Genomic DNA, 26,503 nt, shown 5'->3' with positions numbered 1-26,503 from the left:
GTACAATGAATTTTACCCTGTATTATTCCTTACACTTAAAGTACTCTTTCTCTGACTTCTCTTATTCCCACTCACCTTCCAAACAGTTCAAGTGCCTCCTCTGACAAATAATTCAGGATCTTGACCCAGTTGTCCCTCTCCAAACCTGATTCCTATCTACCTATTTCTACCTTGCTATCTATTTGTCATTGTTATTTGGAAGGGACTTCATAGTCTCATAACAGTAAAGAGCTCCAAAATAAGTTCTACTGCACATCACTCTGTAGTGTTGAATCAAGTAACTCCTAAAAGATAACAGATACTCAATAAATTGTTAACAATATTCTTTCCAGTTTTAGGTGCTCAACTCTAAATTTTAGTTTTTAAATTTTTAAAGAAATAAAATTTTTCTCATCCTGCCAGTGAGTAGCCCTACAGCAAATATTTTGTTACTATAATCACTTTATATAAATTTAACACATTATCCCCAAGTTTATCCATTATCATTTCCTTTTTATTTTACAGAAAACGAACAGATTGATTTACCCAGCAAGTGAGTAAGCATTAGTTCTGCTAAACTGCATTGGTATAATTCAATATATCATTACAGTGTAGGAAAAGGCCTTCAATTCATCTATAGCTATCAGGGAAGAAAATTATACACTATAAAGAAAATAAAATGTGTTATGGAGATATTTTAGAACACTGTAACTTATTTCTGCTGCAAATATTATGTTTGTGTTATTCTAAAAACTGCAAATCATGATAATTTCTAGAGAAAATAATGAAAATGATGAGTGCCAAGAGATGTGGCATTACACCTTGTCATCAGCGTGCTGTTCTTGGCCTAAAGGGCACAGCGCAGAGCCTGTGGTGAGTGATGAGAGAGGCTTCCTGGAGGAGCAGGTTGGACCAGGGACTGCTAGGAAACTTGGGGCAGAGACAGAGAGGTGACCAAATCCATTCTCACTTGTTGGAGTAGACTGTTTACAGCTAAACTGGTAGCTACAATGCAGTGAACGACTCATCCTTTGTGCTCGTCTGGATATTTCAGTGTAGGTCTGCCTATCTGCAAAGAGCTGAGCTTCTCTATTTTATCCTAATCTTCAGATACATGAGTATAATCACAGATTGGTCAGATACCTCAATAACTGATGTCTTACAATTAACTTTCCTGTCAATTATCTGGTTACTTCAGGTAAAAATCTTAGGGGTATAAAGTATATCATTAATTTCCAAAATCTATCTTGTCAGCAGGATCTGGTTTTTTTTCCAAGTGAAATTTTATATGAAAACCAAATATTTAATTCAATTAGCATCAGGACTACTCAGGGAGAGGTAGGTTTGGGGGCAGGCAGAGGGGACACTCATTCCCAGGTCCTCCTCACTCACTACTGGGGACCTGAAGAAGCTAGGTCTCCAGCAAATGTAGTCTCAAAACTAATAAACCAACTTATTTTTTTCTTACCCTTAAAACATATAGACATATGCCAACTACACGTGACTTGCTAGCAAATAGTCTTTGGTTTAGTGAGAATTATTTTGTGGATGTATTTATTTTGCTGGGAAAATTTCATCAGGTGACATGTTGATAATCAAAATATATTAGGGATACATCATAAGAGCCTCCCCGATGGCTGTCTGGAATGTTAAGTGCCCCATGTCTCTTTTTCTTATCACTCACTTTGGCAGCTGGTTATAAATTTTTTTTACCAATAAGAATTGATAGAAATATCAATGTGGCTGTTTATAAATCAAATCATTCAGTCACATGCTTGATAAAAGTTCTAAGGATAGAAAAACATAAGTGCCAGAGTCATATATAAAATAACATCACCGAGGGAAAACAGCTAATAATTCACAAGATAAACTTGACTGACTTCAAGTAACCTCTAGAAAACAAATTCACAATACTCCATTTACAAAGACATTTCAATGAATAAAGTTTGCAGCTCTAAATATTTTGGGAGAGACACTAAAAATTACCAGATTCTAAGAAAATGGCTGAGATAATAGCATCAATCAATCTCCATTCTCCCTTAACACAGTGGTGTGGATCACAGTATGGTGTCAGTTGCACAACTGCTGTCAGTAACTAAGAGGAAGACAGCATCAAGCAGACTGAAATGCAGTGAAGTTTCTGAAGGATTCTTTATCATGTGATAAATGTTCTTCTTCTATCATTAATTATCCTACACGAACAACAAGATCAGTATTCACAACCACACTCTCTTCAAGGTCTAAATTGGAACCAATATCTATTATGCTTTGGTTAGGAATAGCATGGACACAGAAATACAACAGAGTACCCAGATCAAATAGGTCCTCCCATTTTAAGCTTTATTCCAGGACACTGAGTTTCCCTTCTACCTTTATCTAAAACTCTCAGCTCACTTTGAAAATGCTTTGATTGGCCCAGCTCTCTTCGTCTCCTCAGTCAAGTTAGGGTGTAAAATGACATGGACCCTGGACACAGATATGGAAGGAGCCTATAATCTTCCCTAAAAGGTATGGCTGAATATGGCAGTTTTAACCCACTGATTTATAACTGCTCTTTTCTGAAACTCCATTAAAATGACCATAAAACAGTTTTCTTTTAAAGGTGTTAATCCTTAACCACAAAGAAAATAGGAGAAAACAACGTGGCAATATTTTGATGTCAGACGGAGGTGTCCTGACTCATTTAGTAGGTCTGAGAAAGCAGAATCCTAAGCCAGCAATGGGGACCCAGTTCACACTGTAAAGCTCTCAAAGATGCACACATCTGAGGCATCAGCTTCTTTTGGAGGAAAGGGAGGGGAAGGGGAAGGTTAATAACAAGATGACTATTTGAAATTTCATTTAAAAAGCAGTTAGATCTCCAGATCCTCTCTCCTCATCTAGGCTGCGGGCAAAGGTTTGTTTTCAGAAAAGGGTAAAGGCAGGCGTTTGGACAGACATGGCTAGGTGCAAGCAGAGGCACTACACTGAACCTCTGGGCAATTATGAGAAAGCTGACACACCAAGGCTGGCTGTTACAGTTATTGTCTCTACTGTTGTTTCCTAAAAGGTCTACACCCTCCAGCTAGAGACTGAAGCCAGGAGAGTCTGCACTGTTGGGGTAAAAAAAAAAAGTCAGATTTAATTGCTCCATTAACACCTACTTCCACCAACAAAGGTCCTTTTTGCCCCTCTAAGACTAATTCTAGTGGCTGTCCCAGAAGGCTGCTGTTGTCTGCTTTTCTATTTGGGATTTTGACAGAGTTTTGCTAGGATCTATAGATGCCTACAAAAGAAAGACTTGTCCATTGTCTACCATATGACTAACACTGAGAGATCTAAAGGAATATTAGGGAAAACATAACACATGGTTTAGGGTTTCAAATGGAGAAAAAAAGAGTATTAAAAATCCAAAGTTATATCTAAGTCCATTAAAATATAAATCATGAGGCAAGAGAAAGAATCAGAGAGGCAAAGAAACCAGAAGACTTGAATTCCAATTTCAGTTCTGTTTGTGTTACTTAGAAAATGTCCTTAACCACTTGATTTTTTTTTTTTTTTTTTTGCAAATATCTTGCTGCTTGTTTTCCTCTAAATAGCCTGAAATGAGGCAACAGGGCCTTTAGGTAAATAAAAAATTTTAAAAAAAAGAAGAGATATAGTTTCATAGGTTTTACAAATGGTGGAAGGAAAACTAACAGATGAAGGAAAGGGAGCAAACACAAGAGATAAGAAGCATAAAATCAGGCCAATGGTGATAAAAGAGGCATTATCTATGATAAGATGTTTAGAGAATTTTATTTCTAAATGTTTCATGAAAACAGAGAAAAACACCTCTCTCAAAGTATTTTCATCTTTCTTTTTGGCAGGGATCAAAAGTGTGAAATTAGTCACCAGACTGCAGGCCACTTAAGGGATTCCCTGTAACCCCTAAGTGTGCAGAATGATAATACAAGAGCCAATGTTGTCTTTTTTTCCCCTGCTGAGATGAAATTTACATAACGTGCCAATCTTGTGCTCTTGAAGAACCTCAGGAGGAAAACAGGAAAACAATGCAAATACCTGCCTGCAGAGGTCTTCACTGGTTCCATGACAGAGGGTTGGGGGGGTGGGGGGAGTTGTGATTTGGAGGGTGAAGATAAATAATAATAAATATAACTTTGAAAACATTACTGAGAAAAATGAGGAAAAGAAAAATTATGGTACCTGTCTTTGAGTCTAATGATGTTAAGTTGGGTGATTCCCCAATGCTGGCCTAGTTCAAGGTTGGTACAGGTCTGGAGGCATGAGAATCCCCTGGGACAGTTGGCCTGGTTGGGCCCTAGCGTATATGTTTTTCCCTATGTGGTTCTGATACACAAAAAAGATTTAAGAATCCCAAGGGCAGTCAGGCGAAACACTATTTCCTCTCAGAAACAGCACCCTAGAATAGTCACCAAAAGAACCTGAAACAAAAGTTCAATTCAAGGTATCAACTGGCAAAGGCAAAGCCTTGGGTTGATGCTATAAATCTGTCAGCTGCAGCCAAACCTGCAGAGTTAGGAGAAACTGAAATCAGCAATTAAGCTGTTAAGAAAAAGGATTTTGAATCATCTGTGAGACTGAGTATTTTAGTTCTGGCACGTATTGAGAGCAGAGTCTTTCCAAGGATGATAAACTGTATTTTTACAAATGGGGGAGTAGATGTGTAGGAAGAAGTGCATTTGAGAGAGGTGAGCTTTGAAGAAAAAAAGAAAAAAAAAAACAGCTGCCCTTCAATTTAATAGCTCACAGGTGAATTACTGGTTCCGCTTTGCTTGTCTAATTCTAAGGAATTCAAAGAAGGGATTAGCTATCCAGGTTCACAAGTCTCTTCTGAAATCCTAAATGTCCAGGCTGAGATGAAATGTAGCTCAATCAGACTTCCCAGGTGATATTCATTTGATGCTTTCTTACAAAAGTATTTGTCTCCATTCACAAAAAAAAAAAAAAAACCCATTTTAAGCCCACACTATATTAAATCAACTCCTGATGTGATCCACTGACTTATACATCAGGGGTTTCCTAAGTCACCTGCTCATAGAAATCACTCGGGGTACTTGCTAAAGTTAGAGAGTATTAATCCCTCTTTAGTAAGCTGATTCCACAGGCTGGGGCTGGGCCTCTGGAGACACTTTCTAAAGTCCAACAGCTGAATTGTGACCCTTTCCTTATGTTGACTTATCTCTTGGATACATATACACAAACGCTTTAATGCCTTTCAGGAAGTCATGAGTTAAGTATTTTCCAAAGTCCCCAGCCCAGCCTGTGGAATTCTCTACAACTAAAAATGGCCCAGCTCCTCCCAGCCCCTCACATACCTCCCTCAGGGACTCATGCCCAAACAGCTCAGTCTAGAGAAATACTTAAAATGGCAGAATTAAGAATAAGCTGCTTGGTGGGACTCTTTGAACTACAAAGCAAACAAGTGGCACATTTTGTATCATTTTTTTTTCTCCACTTATAGTTACTAGGATCATTTTGGGCCCCTACCAGGGCTTTACATATAGTTTTAACTATAGGGCAATATCTGGGCACTTCAAAATAAGCCATGAAGAAGCCAAGTATAGTTAACTTTAGGTAATTTATTTGTAGTTTGGTCTAGGTAGTAGAGCAGACAGAAAACATAAACCATTTTGCTTCAAAACACTGGACTCAATGGACTCAAAACATACGGGTTATGTTGCTACTGTTCTTGTTCCTTCTCTCTCCTTCCTTCCTTCTTCCTCCTCCTCATTATTATTATTTTTAATGTTTATTTATTTTTGAGACAGAGACAGAGCATGAGCAGGGGATGGGCAGAGAGAGAGGGAGACACAGAATCTGAAGCAGGCTCTGAGCTGTCAGCACAGAGCCCGACGCAGGGCTCGAACCCACGAACTGTGAGATCATGACCTGAGCCGAAGTCGGACACTTAAGTGACTGAGCCACCCAGGCGCCCCCCAACTCATGATTATCATTAGAGAATGCAAGAGAATTATTTTATTCAATTCAAAAATTTTTAGCAGGCTAGACACTCTAGATCCTAGAGACTGTGAACAAAACAACATTCCCCTCATGGAAGCCTAAAATCCAGTGGAGGACCAGACAATAACAACACAAAGCGATGCTGTAATTCTATAGGCTGGCAGGTCCTCTCACACAAACACACTAATGATATTAAGAGCCAGCCGTATGAAGTTTGAGAAAGAACATTCCGGTCAGAAGGATGCTAAGTGCAAAGTTACGGAGGCAGCAGTGAAACACTTAGTTCTCTGAGTGTAACAATTTCCTAAATGAATCAAGAGAAACTTTTCAGGATGGGTTCCAGGCAGGATTAGACCCAAGAAAAGAGGCCCTTTGGAGCTTATCTTTGGAACAACCCATCCAGGAACAAGAAATCCAGGGTTATGGGTTTCCCATATTCTTTGAAAACACAAAGGAAAAATTTATCCAGCCTCATGGTTCTGGTGGTGATGTACAGCCTGCTGATTTCCCTGACAGCTTTGAGATCTTCCCCGAAACACCAGAAAGGCTCTCCCAAGAAGATCAATTGACAGATTGTGCTGTCCGGCTGTCTCAACTGGGATGGCCAAATCTGAGGACTCAGCAGTCAACTCTGTCAAGAATCTCTGCTCATTGACTAAATCAAAGACAGGCCCTTACTGTCTCCTAACATTACTTGCTCTTCCTCATCATATTGATTGACCTTGTATGATTCAGAACCAACTTTCAAGGACTCAGTAGAGGGATCTATTTGATAAGGAGAAAGAAACTAGCTAGAATTTTAAGTATGGGACTTAATTTTGCTGTTAAGACAGATTTTTATTTTCATCTCCTATTTCATTTAGTCATTTTTCTTTGTGATTTGACCTTTTCTGTTCCTTCTAGAAGTCCACTGTGGATAATGTGACCGAGACCAAGCAAAGAGTTACTACAAGAGATAAACAGCTTTTACTCAAGAGGTTACTGCCAGCACTGCTCCAGACACCCCCAATTACCCTATCTCTTCTTTCTCCATTATTGCGGGCCTGTGGCAGCCAGGACCTTCTGGTCCCACCCCTTCAAGTAAACCCATGTTCCCCTACCACGCAACTCCCAGCCCTGCCTTCTAAGATTCCCAATCAATTTTGACCGTCTCTGGTTCCTTCATCACATTCCCAACACTCTCTTCCATTTCTTTAGAGACAGTTTACACTCTGTATCTATTAACTGCCAATCTTCAGCCCTTGTAGGTCTGATCTATAATTGGTTGTTTTAGCCAACTCTCATTCAGGATGGCTTGTGTCATTTTGTGTTTAGAGATTCTGGAATCTCAACTTCCACTCCTTGTAACTTTATCTGTAGAAATTATTTGAGGGTTGGGTTTAAAATGTGTTCCTCTAGAGAGGATTGGTATTTTCTTCCGCCAGGGAACCCGGCAGCCCAACATTCAGGATGCCTTTAAGTGAAATTTTGGATACACTTTATGTCACCCTAGAATATGTTCTGACCCCAAAACTGAGTGATGGGGAGATTGTGGTTATAAATTCTTGGTGGCATGAAAAGGGGTTTGTTTTGTTTTGTTTTTTTACAATGATCTTTAAAGACCAAGACAGCATGCATTTCCATTGCTTCTCTCTGTAGGGAAGTTTTCTCTTCTTCCACCATGCCCAAATAGTGTCACCATCTGAGAATCCAGGCTTTATACCGTGATCCTTAATCTGGCTATCCAGTGGGGCCCTAGATTTTGTCACTTGTTCTTTACATACTGTCCCATTTAAAGCCCAAGTCTAGGCCAGAAGGAATATGCAGACCTGTCTCTAGTTTGTTTTCTTGCCATTTATTACATTCCTGTGAGTCCATCCTTGCATTAAAAAGAACATTAACAAAATTCTACCAGGTAGAAGGAAGAAAAGGAGGGAAGGAAAAATGAAAGATGGAAAAGGGGAAGAGAGAGGGAATGAGAGAGAGAGAGAGAAAGAGAGATTGATTGATTGAGATTGCTTAGCACCTCTTTTCCTCCAAAGAGAAGTCAACATTGAGCATCTAGAGCTGTCGTGACCTTTATTGCTCAGACTTAACTCATTATAGAACCAATACTGGGAACTTCATTTTGAAAACAAGGCAAACTGCTTTTCCAAAATCTTCCTACTCTCAAGAGACCATCAGCCAGTGGGCCTCATCTTTGCTTATCAAGTACATCCCACTAAGTGTATTGATGGATCCCAGCCAACTTTTAGGAGCTCCCAGTGTAAGTAAATGCCCTACATAGATCCCTCAGCCTGCCATGGGTGACCACTTTGAACCTTTCCAAGTAAATTTTGAAGGTTCCACGGAAACACTAACAAAAACTTCCAACCTCTAACCACTAATCCAAATTCTAATCCTAAGACCCAAGAATCACAGAATCATATTTTAGAGCTAAGGAAGAAGGCTGTATGTGTAGGATATACCAGTAATTTTTCCCAGGCTTATACCCTTAGAATTTTAGTCTGTCTCCCTGATCTACAGGGACTAGAGATATTCCCATGTTCAAGGGAGAACCCTAGTCTTTTTCTCTTGGAAGCCTAAAGGACCAGGAAAAGGCAGGCACATCATCTACTAACTCAGACAAAGCTGTACTGCATCCAACCTCTCCAACCTCTTACAGCTCGGAGGCCTGGCCCTCCTGTTGTTTACTCTCTGATTTCTCAGGACTGCCAGCTTAGTCATTTTTCTCCAAGGTTTCAAAAAGCCCATTTAAAAGGAGTCTCCTTTGCTTCCAAGCTTTGTCAGTAGTGTTGTCCACGGTATTGCCCTAAACAGGGCCACACAGCCAGGTACATTTCTGGCAGCTCAGCCCCCATCCAGACACACCCAATGATGCTTTCCCTTATCTATTACACTCATTATCTCCAAAAAGCCCTCAATGAATTTTACAGGATAGAGTTTTTATTTGAGGTTAATAAAACAGGGACAGAAGAGCATTGGGGAGAAAATGGAAGTAAACATGACTTTCACACTTAATTCACTGGCTGCCACTGCCTCAACTGATCTCTGAATGTTCCCAAAGGTAAATTCTATTACCCACCTTATAGCTGAAAGAGTTGAGGCTCAGAGTCTATCCACTTTGCCCAAGTTCGTGTCAGATACGAGGGACAATACAAAGATTTGAACCTGGGTGTATAGGTCATTACAAAGCACAGGCTTGTAAACTCTGCTAAACTATCCATAGTGGGGAACATGGTAGAGTTTCATGTAGGAAGGACCTTTCCTGGCCAAGAGATGGCATGTGAGATTGCATTAAGAATTGACCTTGATGATCTAAAGGAAACAAATCTAGTCAGACCTATCTGTTCCGGGATCCTGTAAGTCATTCAATTGCATGTAATGAGCTGATAATAGGTAACAGCGAACATGTATACAGCACAATATACTTTTCAAAGGGCTTAACACCCCTACCAGGATAACTGCCCCATACTGTGCATTAAGACCAAGGAGACCTGGCACGCTCCCATGAGGACTAGATGTTACCCATACCAGTGTTCTGTGCTAACCAACCACCTGCCAGTCTCCATCTCTTCCTGGAGCCACTCAGAGCACTCTAGCACTTGGTGGCACATCTGATCATAGCACGATTTCCCTCACCCTCATTACTACCCCTGGGAATATGTCTCCCCAACACAGCTGGACATTCTCCTATCACCAAAGCCTGAGCCAGGGCTGCTCTGCATACCTCTCCTTAACACTCCCTTGGCCTTCTGAGATCCCAATGCAGCAAACTCAGTTGAACACCATTAGAAACATAATCTGAGGGGCACCGGGGTGGCTCAGTCAGTGAAATGTCCAACTCTTGGTTTCAGCTCAAGTCTTGATCTCACGATTCGCAAGATGGAGTCCCACATGGTGCTCTGTGCTGATGGTGTGAAGTCTGCTTGGGATTCTTTCTCTCTCTCTCTCTCTCTCTCTCTCTGCCTCTCCCCTGCTCATGTGACCTCTTCTCAAAATAAATAAACTTAACTTTTTTAAAGGAAAAGAATATGCTAAGAATATTTTAAAATAATGTGTTACTCTGGACAAGTACCAGCGTACCTCCAGAAGTCACACTGAAAACTTCCTAAAAATGGAGGTAAATGGGAGTGCAGTGTAATTCAAAGATGAAGTCTCATGTGCTATCCAAAAGACTTCTCTTCCCAACCATATTTCTTAGAAGAGTAGATTCAAAGAACAGGTTTAGACCTTAGGAAAAGGGTTTGGTAAACTAATTGTACTTTTTCAATGTCTGAGCAGGGAATACCAACTAAAAAGCAATTTAAAAATTATCTCTTCATAGAGCAAAAGTTTTATACAAGAAGCATAATTGCACAGATGAATCTGAAGCTCAAAATTCATGGAGATGAGAGCACTGACCACATTTGAAGGCACAGAGTATAAAGAGAGAGAGAAGAAAAAATGAAAATAAGGAGAAGACAAGGAAAACCTTCTCTCCACAGACATCAAATTAGGATATTGGAAATCCTTCCCTTGAATGGAACTTCCAGTCCCATTAAGACAGCTCTAAATTTCCTCTTAAAACAGAGGCCTTTTATAGGCAAGTATGGGCAACGCCGGGTCAAAAAGGGCCCACGAACATTTTCAAGCATTACTTTCTATTTTATATTAAGCCAAATCTTTTGGTAGAGACACTTGTCATCAGCTGAACTGGCATCTGGGAATTCCACCCCCTCTTCTACATAGTAACTGAAAGGACAGAAATGAGAAGGCCTACATAAAACTGGAAGCAGTTTATACGTGTAATTAGCAACTAGCCTTATTAAGTGATAACAGCTACTCAGCCTTTCTTCTATCTCCCCACCGGAGAGATATTTGGCAGCACAAGAATTTCTATGACAAAGTTATCTTTCTGATGGCACTCCTTTTAGAAGCTTTCAAGGCCTTCTCTGGGACTCTAGATCAAATCCAACTACTGAACTTGCCCGCTGGTTGTCCTAGACCCCTCTCTGCAGTACTATCTATAGCCAACTTAGGGAAACTCTGATAAATGAAAAGCAAGGTTATACAGAAAAACCAACACAATAAAGAAAAAAAATACACCTATGAGAAGTTTAAGTAAAACCTCAAAGGCATTTAAAATGTCTTCACATACCAAAGTTTCACTGTATGAAATTCTCAGCGATCCCTTTAAAGCACCTAAACTGTAAAGCTGTGCCACCTCACTGTCTCACTGTTACCTCGGTTGTACTTTAGGTCTAGAGCAATATTCTATGCTGCCAGCATGAAAAGGCTTCCCTACTTCTCTTTCCCAACACTCTTCTATACGACATACTGTCAGAACGAATTGCTTCACAAATGAATTATTACATATTTATATAATAAAATGCTAAGCAGCCAGTAAACCTAAGGTTAGAGAATGTTTACTGATATGGTAACATATTCACAAAACATTAAGAAAATAGATTACAAAATACCATACACAACGACTCTATTTTTTTTAACTCAAGGTATAATATGCCTATGTGTTTCTCCGTGTGTGTACAAATGTGTCACTATTGAAGTTTAAAAACATTGGAAAGACATATGCAAAATTGCTCACAATGATTATATTTAGGGGTGACAGCTTAAATATTTTTTTTCTTTTTTATCATCTACAATAACCATACATTTCTCTTGCATCTGCATCATTAGAAAACAAACCACAACAAAACAGCATACAAGCTCACTATTTTCAGAGTTCCCTCCACTCTGGATATCACTTCACGTGTTACTAATATACTTTTGAATTCTGGAGCCTTGGTAATGGTATAGGACCTAGTTTGGGTATATAGTTTGGGTGGAGCATGAACTTTTCAGACCTCATTTCAGACTTCACCCCTCACAAACTGGACCCACTGGGAACCCTCTTTACAATAAATTCTACTCTTTGGCAAAGGCTAAGACAATGATTCTTCAGACACTTGTAAGATGTATATACACTCCCACATCAGCTTTTAACATGTGCATTACATTAGTGGTTTACAAATTATCCCCAGGGATCCACTTAGGTACCTTGGGAGGTTTGAAAAAAGTTGGATTCAAGTATTTGGTAAAAATATATCATTTTAACTACTTATAAAAATACAATTAAAAAATAACCTGACACATTTTAACACAGCAGAGACAAGTCATTACTTTATGCCACCTGATTCTCTGCCATCATTATGCAATTAAACTTTGATGGCTTAAAAAAATGATAGTTCGTCATTAGTCTTAAAAACAATTTAAAGCAACACAGAGTGTCCATGCATGTCAAACTGAACCAGACCACACAGCACCACAACACACAAAGTCCAGGCACATATGATTATCACATATTCTCACCGAAACCTACCAGCAAATGGTGCACAAATAAGTAATGGTTTAACACATCTCTCTATTGTTCCGCACTTGGGTTTAGTAGTGAGACTACTATACTTTGCTAGCCTTTTATAAGAATGTGAGTAGTTGGATATTTTTGGTGATACAACTTTGAAACAAAATTTTTCTACTTCGCTCCCTTTCCAAATGCAATCTGTCTAGCAAAGTATCCAGGCATTGCAAAGTGAGCTCTTTACAAATGGTTACACCTGAGAAAATCGGAATTTTCTGTGCAAGCAAAGCCAGATGAACATACCAACTAAAGATACCACACAGGGTGGCTGTTAGAGCCGCAACTGCCATTCACACGGATCGATGTCCATTTTGTGTTCATAAAACAGACACATTTCTTCCCAACACTCTCCAAATGAATTCCCATTCCATTAAAGTGAAAGTCAAATTCCATGGAAAGCAGCACAAGCCCTGGGTAGTCAGACACATTGTAACCTTGCAGAACCGCTTTCTGCTGGCCCCACTCATTCCTAACAACCATGATCGTGGGCCCATGAAGGTTCCTTGGCACCTGCTCCCAAGGTGCTTAATCTTGCTGTTACTTTCACTTCAAGTGCTCTTTGCTCCCTCACCTCCAGAAGGTCTTCGAACAAAAGTATCTGCTCAATGAACACTTTCCAGGCCATCCTTATTTACAGCCACACCCCATGCTCTCTGTCTCCCTGTTTTACATTCTCCTGTGTCACTTGTCATCATCTGAGAGGGCCTTGGTGCAAATTATTGTCTCCCCCAACTAGAGGGTAGAGAACAGAGAATTTTGTCTATTTTATTCCCTTCTATAAGCCAGGAACTTAGAACAGCGCCTGGCCCAAAATAGCCAAAACACATTTGTTGAATGGATATAATATTTGAATCCACCATAAAATCCTTATCAATAAAATACCATGTCTAATTGTTGCCTATCTTAGGACCACTTTTAAGATTTTTTAATGAAAAAAATTTACTGCCACAGGAAAAAAAAACTGTCTAAAATTGTAAGTTACAGAGAAAAGTTTATGTCTTCATTATAATTTGGCACTATTTATAGTACTCAGCATAATACTCCAAGCACCACTCTGATGGCACTCATCCAAAGGCCACACATCTTTTGGAGAAAGAGTCATTATCAGTCTTCAAATATGGACACATACGTTCTATTTAAAGGAGGATTCTTTAAAGAACCTTCTCATTTGGGCTTACATCACCAACTTGACAAAACAAGGCGACGCAGGGCTTTTATTTTCTATCACAGCCATACTCTGTGACCATAATTTTTGCCACACGCATCTGTTTACCCAGTGCTTTTTTCTCTTACCAGTTTCTCTGAAGTGCCTGATGTTTGTTACATCTTCAAATCATACACACACACACACACACACACACACACACACACACACCAATTTGTATATACCTTTGTGAAAATAGCTAACGCACAATGCTAGCTCCTGAGCTCCATGGAACCCATGGCACATGGCCCATGCAGACACCTTCCCCTAATCACTCAGTACACAGCTCTCCCTCCCAGTCTCCATCTCCCTGCACTGGATATGGCTCGGCATTTCCAAAATTCTAGAACAGCTTTGCCTACAGGTGAGCTTCACAAGTTGAATGTTCATCAGTGAAAGATCAGGACATTTTTAGAATCCTCAAGTCTCAGTTATGCTCATTTTTAAACCTTTTCTTCTCCATGTAATAAATACTTTACCCTAATGATATTGTTTAGCTCATTAAGATGAAAATCTGCAGAGTGATAATTTGATAATACATTTACTCCCAGAGCTCACAAACATTAAAAAGAAGTGTCTTATAACCAACAGCCTAGGCACCACTAATTTACTGGTTACTGTTAAATACAACAGACTTTCCAGTCGAGGCATAGAGGTGTATGTGGGGTTTATAGTCCTATATGCCATACCCAAACACAAATTGGTATTTTCAAAGTAGAAAAGAGAGCACTGGGGAGATACATAAAGCTGATGCAGCTGCATCCAGTTCTACCTGGAAATCACCAAAGAAGCGTGAAGTTACACAGTTTACATCAAAGTCAATAGGAGGTATTTTAGCTCAAGGCTTTGATCCTGATGGTTCAAAGTGAAGAGAATTTGCACACATTGAAATTTAAGCACTAAACCCGCCCATGTATTATCTGTAACCATATCAAAGTAGAAACCAAGTTTTCATAACACAAAATACAAAACATTCCTGTATCACAAGGTTGTGAAGAGAAAAACAAGCACCTAGAGTCAATAAAATACAAAAATCCATAGCTCTCCTGATCTACAGGAGTTTACACTGAAAGAAAAAAAACTTCTACTTCACAGGATTCTAGACACCAACCTGAAAATTGCATGTCACTTCTCAATCAATTCTCGTTTAGTCACGTTCTGTGATTACTATTCACAGGAATATACTTTTTTTCCCCTGAATTATTCATATTGACATCTTAAGCATCACTGTGATCTCTGTTTCTACTTCTTCTTGGGCAATAATTCTTCATGGATAGAAATACCAGTATGCCTTACTATAAACCAAATTCCATATGCAAGTAAGTAACCTACCACTATTCTGTTAAAAACAACAAACATAGAGTCCCAGATTTTATAAGCATTCTTTCTTGTTAAATCCACTATTCAAAAAATTCACTCAGCATAGGAGACAGTGGCAGTCAATATTTCTAGCTTTACTCAGCGTAGCACCCATAAACCAAAGTCACAGAAAGTATTGGCCATCCATTGTCATATGGAGAAATCCTCATAAGCATCCACATTAGACATCCATACCTTATTCTTTGTGTGCTGGAAAGGGGCAAGTCTTCCCAAATCAAAGAATCTGAAGGTTGATGGAAAGGAGACAGATTTTTGGTTTTCAGGTTGTAGGACATTCTACATCTTTTTGTTTTCTAGGTCAAAGCTCTCTGGAGTCTGGCAGGAGCAGACAGTTCCTGTCAATGCTGACTCCTGGCTCTACCCGTAGGCTGCAGGTCAGCAGGGTTGGGGGCAGGTAATAAGAAGTATTGGGCTGGAGAGAGGCCAGGGTTGACTGCATTGTCTCAGTGCTGCCTCATGGTGCTCCAACAGGACCCAGCATGGGCTTCAAGAGCCATGAGCAGATTTCCAGTGTCCCTGCTCCCTGCTTGACCACCATACAAAGCATTCCTTCAACATGTGATGTCAAGACCTCACTGTACCTACATTTTGCCACTTGGTGCTGAATTCTCTCAAACCTAGGAGTCCAGGACAGGAGAAACTCCAGATCATTCATGGTGTAAGCAGTGGGCACCACCCACATAATTTTAGCTGAATGAAGGTAGCAAATCAATACAAACATAATTCAGTGCCTTTCACAACCAAGAATATGGATTTCATCTTCTCTGCATAGTTTTCAGGTCTGTAGCGACCATCCCACTTTACAACTGTAGGAGAGGACAGCTACTGCCTGTGCTGCAAAATCGCTGGACATCACTAATACCCATTTGAAGGCCTAGAGATTGATTCTCATAAGGACTTCCAGCTGCACAATGAATCAATACTTCCTCCACGTTGCATTGCCACTGGAACCTTTCCACCTAAGCCAAGCCTGTATAAACATTTGATAACCTATTATGCTTATCAATGCCTCCTAAGGATGACGATGAGTATCTATAGCCACCCTTTGTACAGGAGGACTTCATTAGATCCTCAGTCATTTCCATCCACCATCCTTTTTTTACCGATTGCCATCTTACCTCAATCCAGGTTCAGCCATCAAAATGACCACAAAATCATTCAAGTAAACAGCCAAAGTTTTCACAAGTCTCTTCCACCACTCTCTTCCCTGCTAACAGTGCATCCTGAGCTGAGCTCAGGACACTACCCTCCCTAAGTGGTTCTTCAGTCTCACCTGACTCTCTCCAGAAAACACCTGTCCCCTCTTCCTGCTATGCACGCTTTCCTAAACGCCACCAGACGGTGCCCAAACCCACCAGACGTGGGGCCCCGGAGCCCGGGACTTACGTTGTTCATGTACTCGCTGAGCAGGTCCTGGAGCGCCTGCCGGACGGCGTTGCACTCGGCCACGATCCTCTCGCGCCGGTCATCACGTGTGCAGGACGAGTCTGCCATGAGCGCCGCGCCACTGATGATGCTCTCCAGCCTCTCCTCTAGGGACGGCCGGAACCTGGCCTCGCTGAACGTCATGGGGTCCAGGATTATCTTATTCTGAAAGCAGCACCATGAAAGAATTAGAGAAGAGACGACTGCCTTTGCACACTGTTTTCTAAACCAGAAATATCCAAGGCAAGACTCTCCATAGAGAAGTAGCTGGTTGCGTTGAGAGACACCAAGGTGGCCTTGACCAAGTAGCAACTGTCTGTAAGAGACTCTCCCCTAAATCTAATCTTCAGGGAGAAAACAGCACATCTTGTTTCAAGAACATGTTCTTGGAAAAGGCTATCCTCAATCAAAGAGTTTTCAAATGAGATTGTGACACGGATTTTTGTTTTTTTGTTTTTTTTTTTTACATGCATAGCCTTCAGGGAAAGCAAACTTTATTGTAGCACTTTGAAGGATTAAGGGAAGATTTTAGAGGCCCAGAGCTGAACATGATTTGTGATCAATAACTTAAAGATGCATTAGTGGTGACTAGTGTACATGTTCTATCTACTTCATGAGAAGTGGGGAATCCCAACAAAGGAAGCCTTGTGAAACCTTGGCAAATAGCATCCAATGGACAGATACTGTACAGGTTACTTCCCACTAGACATGAACATATTTTGTGTAAAAAACTAGTGTTCTAGAAAAAGCTTCATTGTACGTATGTGGAATTTGTCACAATTAACTGACAGCATCATGATGGAGACACTAGCATGTTCTGAAGGAGCCTACCTAAGGGGAAAATAGAGATACTTCTTTACACGAAAGTGTTGCAGAGAATTTAAGCTTCACTTTGCCCCTGCTAAGCCTGAGGAGCTTGGAAACACCTAAGTGGGGATATCCAGTGGTGGACAGAAATATGTATCCAGAATTCAAGAGACAGATTAACCTGTATGAGGACCTGGGAATCATTAGGGTTATCGGGACACAAGGCAGTAAATGACATACTAATAATGTGAATAGAATAATAAAACCAAATAAGACCCAATGAATACCAATTCCTGGGGGGTGCAGAAGGATGGGAGTCAATAAAGGAGATCATAGAGGCCCCTGGGTGGCTCAGTCGGTTGAGCGTCTGACTTCGGCTCAGGTCATGATCTAACAGTTCATGGGTTCGATCCCCGCATCGGGCTCTGTGCTGATAGCTGAGAGCCTGGAGCTTGCTTTGGATTCTGTGTCTCCCTCTCTCTCTGCCCCTCCCCTGCTCACACGGTCTCAAAAAATAAATAAAAACGTTAAAAAAGACTTTTAAAAAAAGGAGATCAAAGATAGAGAAATAGCAGAACCTGGAGAATATTATTCTCAGCAAGTCAAGGGAGGGGAGAGACATGAAGCGTGTGATAACAACATGAAATAGAGGCAAAGCGGACTTTTCCCAATGGTTGGTTTCCACTAGGGACCCCTTTTCTGCTCAGAACAAGGAAGATCATTCTAACAACGTTAAGTAGAGTGCAAAGACCTGCTGTAGCAAATGGTATGCTCACGTTCACTGGAGATGCACACTCAGAGGTCCAAGGACCGGAGTGGTGGTAATGGAGTCAATGGTCTAACGACCCTAGGATCCTATGGCAGGACTGCCATTTCATTGCTATGTCCTTTGATCACATAATTACTTAAATGTTCGTCAAATTTTAAAAACTCATATTGCCTACTAGAGTGCTTAGTGCTAAAAAGACAGTGGAGACCATGAAAGACACTTCTGTGATTTTCTTCTAAAGGAATATAAAATAATTGCTTAGTTTTTACTAAATAAGTTTGACTATGTGCTCTGGTAAAGTGTGCCCTGACCCTCCAAAGTATCCTAAGGGTAGTTGCTGAAATTTGTGCTCAACACATCGGTGGCTCTGACTCTCTGATTCCTGTTATAAAGGAAGATGCTGTCAGCACAAAGGCTAGGAGGTCCTGAGGAATGAGTGCAAGCAGGTGGTGACTTGGAAGAAAGAAGCATCCACTAGACAGAGACAAGGTCGGAGGTCCCCTGGCATCTTGGATTTCCTAGGTAATTACTCATTGATCAAAGCTCTCTCTTCAGTGTAGAAGGCAAATGCACGAGCTTGTGCAAACAGAAGATAAGCTATCCTGTAGTGGGTTTTGGCTTAAAGACCACCTTCACATTTGCACTTAGATCTTAGAAAGAAGAAGCTTCTTACTTAACTCAGAATAGTGCTACTCAGACCCTGTATCTTGTACACTAGTAACCCTCCCAACAGTGTCAAAAAATCACGAAGAGGCCTCAGTATAGTGGATGGCTTTGCAGGGTATATCATGATGGGAGATACCCAAAGGAAGGCTGCAAGGAGAACATTGGTGTTCCTGCCACACTGGCTATCTGTACCGGAGCTGTATCCACAGTGACTCTTCCCAAGGGCATCCCTTTGAATTCTCTTTCTCACTCCCTCTTTCTACTGCTTTTGATTAATGCATTTATGATAACTTTATCATGTAACATGCATTAAGTACTGATTAACTAAACACCTGATGAAGATATAATCAGACTATTTTCTTTTATAGAGATTATTGATCTTCAAAGAATTTTTTTTCTTTTAGAGAGATAGCACATGTGCATGAGCAGAGAAGAGGGGCAGAGGGAGAGAGAGGAGAGAGAGAAGGGAGAGAAGGAGAGACAGAGAGACACAAGGAATATCCCAAGCAGGCTCCAGGCTCCAGGCTCAGGGTAGGGCCTGATGTGAGGCTCCATCCAACGACCGTGGGATCATGACCTGAGCCAAAATCAAGAGTCAGATGCTCAACTGACTGAGTCAGCCAGGTGCCCCTCTAAGAACTCTTGCAGAAACTCCTATTCACATAAAACATAATGAAAATCATTCGTTCTGCTTAGAGGTTTCAGGAGACTCTTCAGCATCATATACCAGTTCTATCACAGATTTTTTTTTTATTATATGTTGTACTAAAAATATAAAGAAGTGCCAATTTGATGGAAATATACAGAGGTAAATTTGAACTCTTCAGTAAGATCAACTGTGAAACAGTTTCTGTGCAGAACAGAGGAAAATGTACTACTGTCATTAGAACATTACTTTCTAAATTATTTTCCATGGAACACTGAGCTTAGAGATGTAATGTTTTGATGAAAAAATAAGGTTTCCCTGGCCAATATGTTTTGAAAATACTGCAAGGCTCAGAGGAAATTATCACATGACATGCTTTAGGGGAGTTATGCATTAAAGAAGTCAGTTTACAGCAGCATTCCTCAGACCTGTTTGAGCAAAGAGAGGGTTCCGTTTACAATGTATGCATTACCTAGGACAACCCAGGAACACACTTTAGGAAACATGGAAACGTCAGCGGAATGATCTTCCCACTTGCCACGACCCAAGGCTGTCATGAGAGTAAATGCACCAAGGCAGTGAGCTTGAAAAACGCCGCATAAAAATTACACTGTTCATCACATTTCTAATGGAATTATTCATTATTTATAGATTACAGGGGAAAAATGTTTCAAACAATTTCCCCGGAAAAGAAACAGTAAATGTACAATATTCTCTTCTGTATCTGGGGTGGAGACAGGAAGCATTGCAACGATAGACAGGAAGGGCTGCCAGGGAGAAGTCACTCAGGAGAGAACAGGCATAAAGGTAAAGGGAAGTGTGCATGGGTGTGTGTGCATTGCCTATGTGTGTTTCTGAGTGGGTGGCTTTATGTTGTATGTAATGGGCGGAGGGGGGTGATGTGTGGTCTAAGGGAGGGCTCATGGGTTGGTTGTGTGGATGATGGGTATGTGTTCAGAAAACTAGCCATATCTCAAACAGGCTTTAAAAAATAAGAAAACACGCACGCACGCACACACAGCCAAATGAATCCAGAGGCTTAAGGACTAGAAGAAAAGACTCTATTTATAGTTGCTAAAGCAGTAGGAAAAAAAACTCCTCGAACTGAATCCTGACCAAGAAATAGAAAGAATGAATGTCAAAGCTGAGAGAGGGAGAAATATTTGCTTCTGCAGTATTTGGGAATGACTTAAACACCTAGCAGGTGTCTCTGCTAGCACACTTCAGGGTCATTTCAGACATGTAAAAAGCCTCTTTCCTGCATCAGGACAGCCTGTCTTCGACTCTCTGTGCGGCTGCCCTCTTCTGGCGGGAAGGGGCGTAGCAGCGTTCTGGATCAAAACTCTCCTGGTCATGGAGTATTTTAAGTTGGTAACATGCTAACACCAGAGAAGGGCAAGGCCAAGGCTTTCTCTCTGCCTTTAGACAAAGGTGCGCCCCTGTGATAGAATTTTATACTGTTTCCTACTATTCTGACTTATTTTAATCCACTGAGATTTTACATTTTAAATGTCTAAGTCTCTTGTTTGCCTTCTTTAAGCTCATTTAATCTTTTTATCCTTTTGATCTCTTAGTTCCATCTTATATTGTCATTTTAGCTCATTTTAAAATGGCAGGCCTAAATTTCTCAATCTTTTTCTTTTTAAAAATGAGACTTTAATTTCTTTCTATGTCCTCTATTTTTATTCTGCTTTTTTGACTTGCATAATATTTTGTGTTTTGTGAGTTTTACTTATCGTGTTCTTTATTAACATCTTTACTTTTAGAAAATGATTGTTTCATTCTTACAGTTTAAGGAGTGGCAATTGGAAAGAAGAGCCTTAAAGACAGCAGCCATAACAATTCATCCCCAAGCAAAGAAAGCTAGGATACTATTCTTCCATCAAGTAAGTCAGTGGAGTAATGGTCTATTACATAATTGATCGCCCATTATTTCCACTGTTGAATTCTATAAAAAATTTAACCTGAAATAATTTAGGAGTCCATACAGTTTAAGACCAGTACCCAGAATAATACATATACCTTCTTCACCTCACATACCATTATTAGAAGACACCTGCTTTTGAATCACAGCTATCGTCCATTCTCTCTACAGGGAGTTATGTGATCTCAGTTTCAGTACAATCATGGGATAATGAGTCATGCCTGATGCAGGCTGGTACAGTAGGAGGCAGCCAAGAGACCTCTGTAAAGCAAGAGGCTGTATACATTACAAATGGTTTGAGAGATCTACAATTCTGTGCTCTTGATATTACTATCTCTATCTAATGGAAGAGAAAAAAATGACACCAGGGATGTTGTGCCATGGTCATTCAGGATTTGACCTCAGGATTTGTACACAAGTCTTTTGACTTTAAGCCCAGCATTGCTATATCAGATTGCCCACAATTGGCTGAAATGATTCTAATTAATCACAATCATAAAAAAAAAAAAACTATTTCATACGTCAGCTATGCAACTCTCCTAAACCAAATATAATGGCATGAGTATCATCTGTCATACTGTTTTGTGTCGTGTGGGTCACCTTGTCCAATAACTAACTGAGAGTACAACCATTCATTCCAAAATTGGCATCAGTTGGTATGGATATCTGAAGGCAGAGACTAAATAATCCTTTATTTCAAGAGGTTTACTGTCCACTCAAAAATAAAACCAAAAGCATGCACAACCAATCCTAATTTGGAGAACATACCAATGATGCTGAGGGATCACTGAGTAATGGCAATTTGGGAGGTGGGAGGTAAAGACATGTTTCCGGAGATTATCCCTTAGCTGAGGCAAGAAGCAGGAAAAGTACTTGACCAAGCAAAGTCAGGGGCAGGAATTGGGAACAAATGCATGGAGATGAAGGATATCATGGCATATGAAGAATATCACAAGAGGTTTATTGAAGCTGAAGTGTCAAGCATGAAGTCACAGGTTTGGTGCCATGGAGGTGCCCCAATCAGTTCTCCTTTAAGAGAAACTTCCACGTGAGCACAGTTAATGGACTGCTTCCATCTGTGCACCTATAGATCCATCACCGTTCCATAAGAAGTCACACTTGACCCCAGGTAGCCTTTGTCAATTGCCAAGCTCAGTCAGGCCGCTTTTGCATGATGGGGACTTGCCCAACAGGCAACCTCTGCTCCTGATCTGGATTTTCCTCTGGCCTGAGACATTGTCACAACTGTGTTGAGGCTCTTCCTACAAAATCCATTTCTTCTTGCTCTCCTTGCACAAGGGTTTGACCTGCACTGCAGTCAAAAATCTCTCTCAGCTGATTCTGCTGGTCCTCTCCCACTTTACCCTTCACAGGAAAATCTTATGTATCTGATCCCACTTACCTTGGCATTTGCTTCTCCAAAGATGTGAATGGACCAAAATAGGAATTGGAGACAGAGTTTGTGAAAAGAGCCCACATATTCTGAGAGACTTCTATGCCATGTTAGCAAGCTTTCACTTTGTCAACCCTACTTCAGACAATGAAGAGTCATCAAGAGTTTGAAACATGAGAGTCATATAATCCTGGTTGGTTTTAGAAAGCTTCCTCTGGCAGTTAGGGAATTAGCTTTGGCAGGACTAAAAGTAGAATTCTTCAGAGCAATTGCCAAGCCTTTAGAACCCCCCCAAAAAATGGGGAGAGTACAAGATCGTATTTATGCAGATAAAGAGTACATACTGCAGGACACAATTCAACCTGCAAAATTTGAAGATATACATGCTATGAGAATAAAGAATAAACCATCAAAGATAAAACCTAAATTTATAGCATGGGCAACATGCACAGGGCAGGAGCCAGCAAGCTATATCCTGGATGTCAGCTTCCTATTTTGTAAATAAAGTTTTATTAGAACACAACCAGGCCTGTTCATTTACATACTGGCCATTTTCACACTACAATGGCAGAACTGAAACGTTTGGACAGAGACTGTGTGGCCCACAAAGCTTGGAATATTTATGACTGATCCTTTAAGAAAACATTTGCTGACCTTGACAATCATAAAAGATAGCAGGTGAAGAAGAGTAGGTTTAACATGCCTGTGTTTCGTTTATGTGGAAAAGTCTGGTGGAAAGTTGGCTGCAAGGGTATGAAAAAGGGCCATCTATAAAGATGCAGGACCATCAGAATAAAGGCGGCAGCAGAAGCCATGAAAATGGATACAATATCCCCAGGGAAAATAACAGCATGAATAGTGAGTCCAAGACACAACATCAGGAAGCCCTCAATGTATAATAGACAAAAGGAGCTCACAAATGATACTAAGAATGGCCAGAGAGTTCTGACTAGATCCCAGAGATTTCATGAGCACAGTTGACAAAACAGTAGGGAAGTCTACAAAGAGAGCAAGTAAGATCAAGACTGAAAATACCCATTGAGTTTGAAAGCTAAGAAGTTACTAGTGATAAATCAGGCATCCATGTGTGCATATCTGTGGGCTGTACACATTTACAAATACATTAATCCAAAAGCCACAGACTCAATGTAAAATAATAGAAGCAATCTGACTAATGTTGAAACAAAACAAAAAAAATTGCAAATTTATAAAAATTATTTAATGTTTCTGAAGGTTCTAGAAAACAGGAAAGGTAAAGAATGGGCATTAAAAGTTGAAAGACGGGGTGCCTGGGTGGCTCAGTCGATTGGGCGTCCAATCCGGCTCAGGTCATGATCTCACGGTACGTGCATTCAAGCCCCGCATCAGGCTCTGTGCTGTAGTTCAGAGCCTGGGGCCTGCTTCGGATTCTGTGTCTCCCTCTCTCTCTGCCCCTCCCCCACTCATGCTCTGTCTCTATCAAAAAATGAATAACCATTAAAAAAAAATTTTTTTTAAGTTGAAAGAAGAAGATAAAATAATTTTTGGAGATGTTATACCTAGTAACTTGGAAAAAATAAGAATCAACCAAAAACTCACTACAAATTAATTTTTTCACAAAGCCACTTGTATCAATATGCAAAATTAACTGCCTTCATATATACAAGGAATATCCAATGGTAAGACCCAATTTACAATAACAAGAATTGCAAAACAAAACACAAGGAAAAAAATGCACTTAGATGTCCATTAGAGGAAGCAAGTAAAGTGCTTAAGGAGAGAAGTAATTGTCCAGCCTCAGAGCAAAATGCAGAGCTGAAATTGCAACACATTCCCTACAGCTCCAGAGTCTATGATCTAGCCACTGTATTACATTGTTTCTTTCATGTATCCTTTGGCATGCATGATGCCAATCACCATGAGGAAATTAATGAAATAACCACTTCATCTCAGATACTCAATGGTGGTAGTACATGGTTGTTTTATACACTTTAAGAAGGTATGCAAACAGTCAACGATTACCAGGGATAAAAGCTCTCAAATGCTAGTTCATCCTATTTGTAATTACTCATCTGTTTCAAAGTAGTATGCATGTATTATATTTGTCCTACCAAGAGGTGAAACACAAATATATCTTAGTCTTTCTTTGGCCCGGAATTAAGTATCTTTAAGCTGAATTTGTATCTAATTGCACTCAAAGCCATAACTGAGCAAGCATGACATACCAAGTAAAATCTGGAGCATAACAGTAAAGTGTTTAGCTATAGTTACACCAGAAGAGAGACTCTAGCATAGGGGCACCTGGGTGGCTCAGTGGGTTAAGTGTCCGACTTCGGCTCATGTCATGACCTCAGGGTTTGGGAGTTTGAGCTCCGCATGGGGCTTGCTGCTGTCAGCCTAGAGCCTGCTTCAGATTTTGTGTCCTCCCCTCTCTGCCCCTCCCCTGCTCGTCCTCTGTGTCTCTCTCTCTTAAAAATAAACATTAAAAAAGAAAGAAAAAGAAAGGCTCTAGCATATACCTAACTCCAATGGAGTGGTTTTATACTCACATATTAAGTTCCCAAGATTCTTAATGCCCAGATGAGAAAGGTCAAACTTTTTTTTTTCTTTAGGAACCAAGAAACTGCTTGTTGAAAAGTGGGACAAAATTTTACTTATGATCTTCAGATTTTCTGGCTCTCAATGTCAGTTAAACCCTTTAGATAATAACTTAGTCATCTCAAATACATACAGAATTTTCAAAATTCCAAAAAAGAAAACAATTTTATGAAATAAATTATGTACTGATTTAATGATTCATTGCCCCAAGTCTAATCTTATAAACATGGAAAAGGCCAAAAGCAAATGCTAATGGTATGAAAAAATCCTGTGGCTTTCTTAGTTGTCTGTGACAACCCGGGAAGATAAATGTGTCCTGGGATTTTTACTACCTTCATAGTTCAAGGTAGCAACCAAAAAAAAAAAAAATAATAATAACTTGTGCTGTTCTACCTCATATACACCAGATCCTCACCAGCTGCTGTGCAAAGTAACTATTCTGAATCAAACAAGTAGGAAACAAAGTCAACAGGCCTTTGTGCAGTTATTCACTTTCCTTTTCTGAAGATCTTAAAAAAAAAATCTGAAGGAAGATAACATCAGTCAGACATTCTTTTAAAAAAGCAAGTCATTCTGATATGAAGTAATTAAAGCAGTTAATCAGGAAATCTCAAGAACAAGGCATGGTTAAGTGAGGCACTATGTCTCCTTTAATTATTCTGAGCTTTTCCCAGGAAAAAAGAAAAAAGAGCTTTTTCCCAGGGAAAAAATGTGTACGTGTCTTCACTTCCTTTCCCCTGTACCTTCATCCTCCGCTCACTCCCCTATTTGACTCTGCAGATTTAAGTCTTTCACCTGGTCTCCGGGATCACTGGGCAGGTCCTGTTTCACTTCTACCACAGCCCTTCCTTCCTTCCTTCCTCCCTCCCTGTCTCCCTAGTTTAAAATTCGACAGTCCCTCTGTTTTGAAAGAGTACAAGGCTGTTTTGTCTGGCGGCCACAGGGCCTTAGCCTCGGTGAAATTTGAAGAGACTGAGTGTGCCTAAGGAAACCCAAGTTTTGGGTTAGTTTACAGCTTCATGCCTCTTAGAAATGGTCTAGATCACAGAAGGTCTCAGAGAGCCCTAGTGGGATTAAGGTGTGTTAACACATCTAATGTTATTGCTGTATTAATTATTGTGAAATACTGATGCAATCAGAAACAAAACAAGTGAGCAAATCCTGGCAATACTTATTAACTATTTACTACAGTGTTATCTAAACGAGGTCTGTTATCCCCTTAACAATATCTGACTAGTAACCCCCAAGGCAGTCTCTGAGTTGCCCATTAAAATGTCTACTGACAAAGGGAAAATAATGGAATTTCATAGCACTGACAATGGAGGATGAAAGCCAGCTATGGACAATGAAGCATGATCATAATTCTGACTCTAAGTGCCTTAAATACTTC

The 26,503-nt window shown here is 40.2% G+C and overlaps 1 protein-coding gene across 5 annotated transcripts in view; it reads right to left on the bottom strand.

Moving 5' to 3' along the window:
- The window catches only part of CTNNA2 (catenin alpha 2), a 1,116,199-nt gene that overhangs the window by 699,253 nt on the left and 390,443 nt on the right, over positions 1-26,503 (bottom strand). For all 5 annotated transcript variants that reach the window (XM_047854186.1, XM_047854187.1, XM_047854188.1 and 2 more), the window contains exon 7: positions 16,293-16,496. In XM_047854186.1, the coding sequence (XP_047710142.1) occupies positions 16,293-16,496 (204 nt within the window). The remainder of the gene's footprint in view (positions 1-16,292; positions 16,497-26,503) is intronic.

This window comes from Prionailurus viverrinus, chromosome A3 (genome assembly GCF_022837055.1).
Source record: "Prionailurus viverrinus isolate Anna chromosome A3, UM_Priviv_1.0, whole genome shotgun sequence".
Taxonomy (NCBI): Eukaryota; Metazoa; Chordata; class Mammalia; order Carnivora; family Felidae; genus Prionailurus; species Prionailurus viverrinus.
Note: the sequence above shows the minus strand (reverse complement) of the source record. Positions and strands in the feature narration are given on the sequence as shown.